At 32.9% G+C, this 11,400-nt stretch overlaps 1 protein-coding gene across 2 annotated transcripts in view; it reads left to right on the forward strand.

Moving 5' to 3' along the window:
• Window positions 1-11,400, forward strand: part of PNPT1 (polyribonucleotide nucleotidyltransferase 1) — a 41,161-nt gene that overhangs the window by 15,817 nt on the left and 13,944 nt on the right. For both annotated transcript variants that reach the window (XM_019719732.3, XM_019719742.3), the window contains exons 12-18: window positions 1,673-1,769; window positions 2,212-2,314; window positions 5,526-5,596; window positions 7,369-7,405; window positions 10,051-10,117; window positions 10,217-10,306; window positions 11,308-11,361. In XM_019719732.3, coding sequence (XP_019575291.3) covers window positions 1,673-1,769; window positions 2,212-2,314; window positions 5,526-5,596; window positions 7,369-7,405; window positions 10,051-10,117; window positions 10,217-10,306; window positions 11,308-11,361 — 519 coding nt within the window. The remainder of the gene's footprint in view (window positions 1-1,672; window positions 1,770-2,211; window positions 2,315-5,525; window positions 5,597-7,368; window positions 7,406-10,050; window positions 10,118-10,216; window positions 10,307-11,307; window positions 11,362-11,400) is intronic.

The raw sequence follows: 11,400 nt of genomic DNA on the forward strand, positions 1-11,400 counted from the left end.
GAAATAATAGATTTTTAAATTTTTGGATGTGAGACCTCAAAATAATCAGTTATTCTCATTGCTCCTTAGTTTTATCTTCAATAAACTTGTGATAATGCTACATCATCCTAAGGTTACTATTAAGTTTACTTCTATGAATGTGGTCAGCACGCCTCTGACACAGAGTGGGCTCCAGTAAATGCTGAAGGTGAAATATTCCTGATCTTTTCTAGATCAGGTTTTTATACTCTAAGATGGGTATCCTTGTATCCTGTTATTTGAAAACCTGGAAGATGTTCTTTAAAATTCTTGAATTCTTAATTAATCTGTGAAATTGCAATACTAATAATATCTGGTTTATGGGGATTAAAGAGGAAATAATTTACTTCTATGCCTAGCATGTAGTAAGTGTTCAATAAATGTTAATTAGTGCTATTGTTATTAATACCATGTGGAATTGTGAAATTTTAAGTTTTAGAGAATTTAGCTCTCTAGAAATTATTTAGGATTTTATTATATAGTATCAATCAGACATACCAAATATGACATAATAGTTCTTGTTAGTTTTTCTGCTAACAGACAAATAACCTCTCACCTGATTAGTTTAAAATTCTTCTGTTCGCATTGATATTAAGGCCATTTCTTGTAATTGCCATTGAAAAAGTTTGGTCTTCTCTCTATATTTCATCCCATTAAGAAAGAGAAGTTGTATAACACCTGTGACCTTATTTAAAGAGAAAAATGATTTTGTGTTTGTATTATACATAGTAGAATATCTTCATGACTCTCTGGGTTCATAGGATAATATTTTTAATGTTTTGTTATTATTTTCCTCTCCAAGCACAGCCCCTTTAAAACACAAAAGTTCATATTAAAGTATAATATTTAAAATTATTCTTGCCTGACAAAGATACAGTACTTAATATATCTTTCTGTGGCCATTTCTTATGTTCTGCTTACTTTAAAGTTATATTTAATAAATCAAATGCTTGAGAGAACAGTACTTGAAACTTGACTTAAGTCAACTGATAGGTAAAGTAGCTTAATATTTAAAAGCATAAGCCTAGGCAGACAGATCTGTATTCATATTACAGCTGTGTCAGTTACTACCTGTGGGATCTCAGGCAATTTATTCTTATCTCTTTAGGCCTGTTTTTCTTCTGTTGAATGAGGATAATAAAAGAATTTACCTCATAACTTACTACAAAGATTGAAGATATTTTTAGAAACCATACATAAAGTACTGGGGTAATGAAAGACCTTGGTAAATGTTAACTTAAAAAACCTGTCGGTAGAGATTTGCAGTATATAAAAAAAAATTATTCCTCTATTTGCAGACTAAGTTAAAAGTTCCTTAGGCAAAACAGTGAAGATGACGACTCTTAAAAGTGTCAGACTTTTCATAATATAGTTGGATGGATTTGTCAGGTAACAATGCAATAGTGATTTCAAAGCAGTATTCTGGTAGAATGCAACCAAAGTTCCCAATAACAGTACATTTAAGTTATAATACTTGTGTCTCTCCTACTTGAGAACACTTGATTTATCTGCTTTGTTTGCCCAAGGACTGATGTTCAGAGTGAACTCCCTTGGTTTACTTCCATAGTTAATTGATTTGATACTGTGAACTTAAGAGAAATCCTATCTTCCAAAAAAAAGAAAATCTTTGTTTTGCTTTGTCTTTCTCCTATAGAAAAATTTCCAGAGGTTGATTCATATGAAATAATAGAATCCTTCAATGTTGTTGCAAAGGAGGTTTTTAGAAGTATTATTTTGAATGAATACAAAAGGTAAACATCCTTTTTTGATGGAATTGAAGCATGCACTGTCTCTGCAAGTTGTCTTGAAAGTCACTAACTTTCTCAAAGCAAGGAACTGGTTTTTTTAAGAGAACAAGAAAGAATGATAATATTTATTTTATAAATGGGTACCTGTTGAAGAGTGTGTGGATTTTGTGGATGTGTTTAACTGTCTCTCTGTGAGCCTCATGTATAGAGTAGTGCTCCACAGTCCTAACTGCACATAAGAATTACTTGCAGAGATTTTTAACAGTACAGGTGTGAGTTACAACCCCCAAGATTCTGGGGGTGGGGCCCAAGTACAGTTCTTAAAGTCTACAGGTGATTATGATATGCATATGGGGTTGAGAACTTCTGGTGGGATAAAAAGGTAATATGTGATTTTTCTGATTTCCAACACTGCTTTACACACTTATTTCCTTTATTGCTATAGGTGCGATGGTCGAGACTTGATTTCACTTAGGAATATAAATTGTGAGATAGATATGTATAAAATTCTTCATGGATCAGCATTATTTCAAAGGGGACAAACGCAGGTAATATATGTAAAAAGCTACATTTGCTGGTTCAGGGTTGCTTAATTAGATAATAGAGGTACCTTATGTACATGCTATAGGTTTTTTTTCATATGGAATGCATTACCCAAAGAAATATGTGATTTTTTAAAAACATTTTTAAAAGCTTTTTTGAGGTATACAAAATTGAGTTACTCATACTCCTCAATTTATGGCATATTGTCATTGGTCTTTTCAAGACCTTCATGTGTTTTCTTCATTTAGCCTGTACTTCAGTCCTTTTCTTTTCACTTACAGAGGCACCCATTCTCTTGTATTTAACATATATGTATCTATTGTTTCTGTGTATGGTATTATGCTTTGTACCTCTTTCTTATATTAATCACTAAGTTTGCTAATCTCATGGGTACAGGGTGGCATGCCATTCTTTTCATTTGTAATGCCTTCATTAAGAGTGAGGCTGAGCATCTGTATATAATAACCAGTCAGCATGGGGGCTGCCCACCTCTACGCCCTATTTTCACATAGTGTCCCTGGAGCTGAGCAGAGTCATGGCACTGGGTCAGGTTTGCTCTTTTATGAATTATGTATTCATATCCTTTGGCTAATTTTTTTTTCTTTTTTAAATATGGTTTACTGTCTACTTCCTGCTATTTTTCAGTGATTTGTTATGTGTTTAAAAATTAACCCTTTTCAGTAACCAGAATTTATATGTATCATCTACCTCTTTCTCATTCATATACCTTTTAACTTTGCTTGTGGTAGCTTACTATATGTCTAGAGTAAACCTGAAATCTTTAGTTTTAATGTAGTTGATCCTTCCATTGTTTACTTTTGTGGTTTGTTTCTAAAGTCTTTTTTTAAGAAATCCTTCCTTACTCCCAAAGTCACAAAATAAGCACCTACTTTTTCTTTCTATTAATGTTCCAGCTTTAGCTATCAAATTTAGACCATTAATCTATATTGGAGTTTATTCCTATACATAGTGTGAGGTGGAAACCTACAGAGTGAGCCAATTTTATAACACTGTTTACTAATAATTCATTTTTCCTGTTGATGTGCAATGTCACCTTATATTCAAAGTTTATATCATAAATACACTTTTGAAATATATTCTGTTCCATTGTTCTGTGAGTTTCCTGGGCTATTGTCAAACTGTTTTAATTATTTTGGTTAGGGAGTATGTCTTAATATCTGAAAAGCATATCCTTTTTTATTCTCCCTTCTCCTCCCAATATTGCCTTACCTTTTCGGATACATTTGTGTCCTCATTTAAATTTTATTATTATGTCAAGTTCTGAAAAAAATTTTCTAGGATTTAGATTGGTATTTCACTGAAATTATGGATTAATTTGAGAGAGAAATGATATTTTTATAATTTAAATCACAGTCTTCACAATGAATATAGCCTGTCTCACCTTTGAGGTTTTCTTGTATGCCTTTTAATAAAGTTTTTAAAATAACTCCTTTAAGATATTCTGCATACTTTTGTTAGCAATTCTGATAATCCTTGCCTTTTACTTAGAGTGTTTAGTCTGTTAATATTCAATTTAATTATTGATGTGATTGAATTTAGGTCTCATTTTATTATTTGGTTTTGTTTGGCACCTGTTTATTGTTTTTCAGTTCTTTCTGTCTTTTTGAATTAATTGAACAAATTTTTAGAGTTCTGTTTTTGTTTGTCTATTTGTTTTTTAGCTATACTTCTGCATTATTTTCCAGTGGTTACCATAGAGAATACAGTATACATCTTTAACTTTTCAGTTTTTTTAGAGTTAATTCTGTACCACTTCACATAAAATGAGGAAAGTTTGCAAGTATTTAGGTCCATTTGTTCCTCCTTCCATTTTTTTATACTGTAGTTGTCTTATCAATAACATTTATATATGTTATAAATGCCACAAGGCAATGTTACAGCTTTTAATTCAAACAATCATAATATATTTTAAAGGGGTAGTTTTTTTTTTCTTAATGACCCACATATTTACCATTTCTGATGCTTTTTATTTCTTCCTGAAAATCCAAGTTTCCATCTAGTATTATTTCCCTTCAATCTGATAAAACTTCTTTTGGTATTGTCCTATGAGTCTTCTGACAACAAATTCTTCTTTTTCATTCATCTGAAATGTCTTTATTTTGCCTTTAATTACAAGGAACTGTTTTGCTGGATATAGATTCTGAGTTGATGCTTTTTTTCTTTCAGCACTTAAAAATGTTCCAATGGTTTTGTTTTGTTTTATTTTTCCATTTTTGTCTGATGAAAAGTCAGGACTCATTCAAATCATTGTTCCCTGTATATTAATTATTTATTTTCTTCTGTGTGCTTTTAAGATTTTGTCTTTGGTTTTCAGCAGTATGAGCATGAAAAGTGTGGTTTCTTTGTATTTATCCTGCTAAGTTTCCTGAGCTTGAAGACCACAGGGCTCTGCCTCTCCCTACTGTAAAATTGTGTCTTTCACTTAACTTGAGAAACTTCAGCCATAATTTCTCCAAGTGTTTTTTGTACCTCATTCTCTCTTTTATATCCTTGCAAATACATGTGTTAGTCCTCTTCATATTGTCCCACTGGCCCCTGAAACTATGTTCTCCCTCACCCCCCTGTTCTTTACACTGGGCAATTTCTATTAATCTGTCTTCATGTTCACTGACTCTTACTCTTGTCATCTCCTTCCATTGTGAGATAATATATTTTTCAGTTCTTAAATTTCCATTGGTTCTTTTGTATGTCCTTGAGTATAGTAACTATTGAAACCCCTGTCTATTAATCCAACATCTGAATTAGCTCAGGGTCAGTCTCTAGTCATTATCTTTTTCCCTTGAGAATGGAACCTGTTTCCAGTTTTTTTTGTAGGTTGTATCCTGGACATTTTGAATGATATGTAGAGTCTCTGGATTATGTTATGTTCCTTCAAAGAAGACAGATCTTTTTAAAACAGGAAGTTTTATTGGCTTAACCTTTATTGAGGCTTCCTTTATGGTCAGGTTTTGTCACTATTCCTTCCTCTTCCTGTCCTCCTCCTTTAGCATTCCTAGTACAGTGCTTTACATATGTAGTCTATGTGATGTTACACCTTTGGATTGTTAAATGATTATTATATTAAATACCGTGGCAAGCTTTGTATATATTGTACTTACCCTACTTCTTTAAGAGCTAATTGGGTTCTTCAAATATTTTCAGTTTTCATTTTGTTGTTAGTAATTTAAAGCCTGGAAAATTTTGTTTCTTTTTTAGGTGCTTTGTACTGTTGCATTTGATTCATTAGAATCCAGTATTAAGTCGGACCGAGTTATAACAGCTATAAAGTAAGTTATATTTTTTGGTTATGATGTTCCACTATATAATTAAAACTCATGTGGTATATTATTATTCATTATTACTTTCAAAAACCTATACCTCTGTACTTTTTTCTGTTTACATAATAGTAATTTTAAGGGAACTGTTGTCAAGGGAATATTATCTTCTAACTCATTGATTGATTAGAACAAATATTGGTGATGAATTCTTTACTATGGGTGCATTTAGTTTATACTCTGTTTCTAGAACCATTCCTCCGGACAGATTTCGTAGGTGATCTTGAATGGATAGGTTTTTCTATTATAAAGAAGACAGCAAATAAATAAGCAGGAGTCTAGTTACTAAAAACAACCTGAAAGATGTTAGTAAATGAAAAAACTTTGTCTAATCATAAGACACATTTGAATTTGTGTTCAGAAATACTTGGCTCTCATTCTCTGTTCTTAAAAAGTTAGCCGTAAAATCACATTGCTCAATTTTATATAAGAATCTATATTACAGTCCCCACCAGCATTACTGCATCAGTGTCCTAGGACTCACAGCAACATGGCTTCCTGTCCTCAGTGCCCTACAAGGTTGCGTCCCTTTCCCTCATTAAGAGTCTTGGAAGACCACATGGCTCTGCCTCTCTCTCTTCTACTGGCCAACTGATGAGGATGAATCCCAGTATCTTCAGGATAGCATAGCATCACCAGTTGTTTTTCATGTATCTAATAAAATTGACAGTGCAACTGTTTGTAATGTTCCTTGTAATCATAATTCTTTGGCAGGGGGGGTGGGGGGTGGGGGAGGGCTGCACTCTTATACTTTGTATTTAAAATTTCCATGGGTGCCAAATCTTGGCTATCCTGCCCCTTTTTCACTTTGACTCTTCTAGGAGGCAACGCAGCTTCATAAGATCACTGGGCTTGGCCAGGGTACCTCTTTGTATTCTAGTCTTAGGTCTGTAACCTATGTAAGCGAGGGGGCACATATCATTCAGCCATGCTGGCCTTTGGTTTCTTCATCTTATAAAATGCAGGTACTGGGATGATGATCCCTATATTGCTCTCTAGCCCCCCAAATCATAGGATTCCTTTAGTGCTATGAAGAAGTCTGGTTTTTAGATTTCTTTTCCCAAGGCTGTATTTTATGGTTATGCAGATTTAGCCTTATCCCAGGACTTTCTAAATCCTCTGCAGAGTTGCCTTTTGTAATCTCACTGAAAGGGGACACTATTTGTGCTAAGATCTTGTATGTGCCTGTCAGTTAAAGATAAATCTGGTTTCCGACTTCCAGGAATTGTTTTTTCTCATCCTTATTTTTCCCCATTCTAGATACAGTCACAACAGTTCTCTTTTCAAACGCTGAAAAGATCTTTGCCTATCAGATCTTCTGATTGCTCTCAGCTACATCATGTCAGTTACTGATCTTCATTTCACATGTTGACTGGGAGTAAGATTGTAACTCTGAGATTTAACTAATGTGTTTATAACATTTAGGATTCTTTCGATAGTTAGTGATGCTTAAAAATATGTATCTATTATCTTACATTCAAATCTGGATATTTAATTGCTTGTATTTAAAGCAAAATTGTCTTCCTAAATCTGTGAGAATTCATTGATAAGCCCCAGAAAAAGTACCATCTCTAATTTTCATCCTTCTAATTCTCGTTTTCAGACCAACTCTCTTTGATACCCAATTGTTTTAAAAATCCCCTTAATTCCTTTTTATATTCTTTGTTGAAATAAATTTGTTTGTATCTGTACGATGTTTATAATAATATGCTTTTTGTTTGTAGTGGGATAAAAGATAAAAATTTCATGCTGCACTATGAGGTAACGTGAATTTTTTCCCTATATTTTATTATGAAAAGTTTCCAGGACACAGCAAAATTGAAAGAACTTTACAGTGAATACCTGTATACCCACTACCTAGGTTCTACCACTAATATTTTACTGTGCTAGTTTTATATATCTGTTAAAGTGGACTTGGGGGCTGTTATTTTATTGCATACAGAAGAAATTTAGAGAGATAAGTAGTAGCTTTCCAATCCACAACTTCCTGTTCTGAGTCATATATAAATGTACACATACATTAAAGAATAGTAGACAATATTGTTTTAGTCAAGAAAGAGTTGTACACCTGAACTAATGTAACCAATATAATATTGTATACTAAGGATACTCATATAAAAAATTTTTTTAATTAAAAAAAAAAAACTTTCAAATTTACCTAAACAGGAACTTAAGACCACTAGGTTTAGGCATGACCTAAAGTAACACTTTCCATCACTCTTTAGTTCTCACCCTACTTTTTGATTACGTTTTTCCAGCACTTTCCACTGATGCTATATGCTCAATTAAATTTATTGTATATATTGTGTTTTTATTATGGCTCATCGAATTTGTCATCCTCACGAGAATGAAAATTCTAAAATATCAGGGACCTTGTGTTATATTTTCTGTGTTATATTTTCTTGTGTCATCTAGAATGGTGCTTGTCACACCTGGTAACAAGTAAATGTTTGTGGAACAAATGGAAAAAAAAAAGTTGTACTTATTCACATGTATCAAACAAAAGTGGGGCTTTTTAAATACCTCAAGTGGCAAATCACCTTCTCCCTTTTAGTTCATCTATATGTTCATATTTTATGCACTTGATTATTAGTGAAAGAACTGAGGTATTTAATATGAAAGTACTTTATATGAAATTAATATATATAATTGAGCTTCTGATTGACTTTATTCACAACTAATAGTAAAGGACCAGACATGACATATAAATTTTAGTATTTACAGTATAAATGCTGGGAGGCTAAAGTAGCAAGACACTTCACCTTTGAGTGACTGTTGTTGGCGGCCCAGAATCCCAACATCTCAATTTTGGTGAACCTGCTATAATTAATAGAGAACATTTCATGTAATGTATGTTAGAGACTATCCATAAACCTGGTGATTCTCATAGTTCTTGAGTCCTTATAAATATCCTATTCTGGATTTACCCAGATGCTACAGAAGGACATCCTTTGTCATGAGCTAAAGAGTCCGTGGCAATCTTTTCTAAAAGAGCAGCTGTGAAAAATGCAGCTCTAGCTGATAATGGGAAAACGGGGGGAAGGAGGCAGAAGGATGTGGGATGTGTTTGTTGTAGCATCTCATTTTTAAAAAACCTTTTTATTGTAAAATAAAACACAGATACTTAAAACCATATAAAGAATGGTTTCATGAGTTTTTATAAGGTAGACACCCATGTAACCACCACCTAAATCAGAAAATAGAATGTTGCCAGTCACCCCAGAACCCACTCCATGTCTTTCATCCCAGTCTCAACACCCTTCTTCCCCTAAAAGTAACTACTCTCCTAAGTTTTATATTCACTTTCTTGTGTTTCTAGTATATATCCCTAGATACTACAGTTAGTCTTGTCCATTTTTTAAAATTTGATATTTCTTTAAGTCTCTTTTAATCCATAGATTTCTCCTCCATTACATTATTTTCTTTATAATCTATCTGGTGAAGCCCCAGAGCCATTTGAACTGTAGAGCTCCCTGCAGCGTGGGTGGTGCTATCTCACACTTACGGTACAGTGCAGTACATTCCTCTGTCTGCTGAAAACTGACTGCTGGATCCAGAGGCTAGATCAAATTTATGTTCCATTACTCCTCCTGAAAACATTTTCCTAAAGAAACTGGAATTCCAGATTTTTATGGGAAATTTCCCAATTTTTTAAATGATCACAACCAATTCCTAGCCCTTTGAGACAATATATTGTGGTCAAATAAGTTTGTAACCTCTGGCTAAAGTTTATAAAACCCTTATTGGAAAAGATCTCTGTTTCCTCAATGTGTATTTAAAAAATATACATATATATGTGTATATATATGTATATATATATATGTATATATATATATATATATATATATATATATATATATATACTTGCTACAAAAATTTATCTTGTTATTAATAATTTAAACATTACAAAAATTTATGATATAAATCCCCATAACCATCTACTTCCCACCCTGATTCATATACACACTAGAAATATCTACTTTTAGCAAGTTGGTATATATTTTAGATGTCCAGACATTTTCTGTGTATACTGGGGATGCCAAAAAATGTGTACAAGTGGACACTTTGGTCAACGTTACTCAAGCAGTAGTTCGCCGTAATCAGAAGTGTCTGAAAGCTGATGGTAACCACTTTGAGCACTTCTTGTAATTGCAGAAGTCAAATATAATGTGTATTCATCTTTTGTTATCGGTATATATTGAATATTACAATTTTAATAGTTTTTTCCTTTGTTAAAATGTGTATACATTTTTTTGTCACCCTCTGTATATGTGAATATACTATTTCTTTTTTTAACAGTAATGGGATTCTACGGTTTTGGAACTTGTTTTATTATTTTGTTAATATATCTTGGCTATCTTTTCGTGTCAGTTGTATATGTGAGGGTTTTTGTTTTGTTTTTTAAGTTTCCTCCTTATGCAACAAATGAAACTGGCAAAGTCACTGGTGTAAATAGAAGAGAGCTTGGGCACGGTGAGTACAAATCTATAAACTTACTTTTTTTTTTATTATTTTCTTAACGGTATCCTTATAGAGACATTAGTACATTTTTTGCTTATTATTCTAATTTAGGTGCTCTTGCTGAGAAAGCTTTATATCCTGTTATTCCGAAAGATTTTCCTTTCACTATAAGAGTCACATCTGAAGTCCTGGAGTCAAATGGTATGGTATTGAAATATATTTTTCCTATTCAAAAAGACTAGACTGCCTGTTATATTCTTTTCATAACTAATGTTACATTGCTTATTACTACTGTACCCAAACCCATTACAAGAGAAAAATGTGTTTAGTTAATCATATACTTGTCTGAATCTTTGTTCTTAGCTAATTTGAGGTTTTGAAAGCAATATAAAACAATATTTCTCTTTATATATCTGTTATAATAGATCCAGTTTGGGTTATTTGTTTCTTTATTTTTACAAACAAAACATAGAGCAAGGCCAGCTAGGAGACAGGAAAGCCAAAATAGAATGATCCATTAGGCAGGGAACACCAGTCATATTTCACAGATATAAGTAGACACCACAGAGAGTGGCTGTGTTAAAAGGTCAAACTGAAATAAAAAGATCGGTCCACGAGTCAAGCAAGGTATGGCCATTAAAGGCAGAAAGGGTGCAGAGTTCTCAAAGGTGGAGCACACACAGATAAGATGGTCATAGGTATTTAAGCAAACAAACAAAAGTAAGCTCAAAATTTAAACTAGAGACTTTCTGTTCTCTATTGGGTGTGACTAGGCTATGGCTTATGGCCCAGTGTGAGAGCCAAAGCCTGGTATCTTTAACTGCCTTCTCATTAAGCAGCAAAAGAGGCATGCTGGTTCTTCTGGGAGAGGTTCTTAGAATCAGAATCTCTGGCACTGCTATCCAGTAGAACTCTCTGATAACGGAGCTTCTCAATCTGTGTGCTGTCCATTGAGGAACTGAATTTATTTCAACTAATTTAAATTTAGTAGCCACATATGGCTAATGGCTATCATATTGGACTATGCAGCTGTATAATTCATGGTTTGGGAGAGCTTGCCTTCATTGCTTTATAAAAAGAAGGAAAGAATATTGAATTTTATGTAATTGAATATTTGTAAGGAAATAACCAATACTAACAATTTTGTATATTTTTAAAAAATTAGTATATTATAAAGCAGGTAATTTTCTTCCTTTCTATAGGATCATCTTCTATGGCATCTGCATGTTGTGGAAGCTTAGCGTTAATGGATGCAGGTAAAAGAATTATGTTTCAAAATTTCTAATGCTTCAATT

This window comes from Rhinolophus sinicus, chromosome 2, assembly GCF_057876585.1.
Source record: "Rhinolophus sinicus isolate RSI-liver-muscle chromosome 2, RSI-T2T, whole genome shotgun sequence".
In the NCBI taxonomy this organism is placed as follows: domain Eukaryota; kingdom Metazoa; phylum Chordata; class Mammalia; order Chiroptera; family Rhinolophidae; genus Rhinolophus; species Rhinolophus sinicus.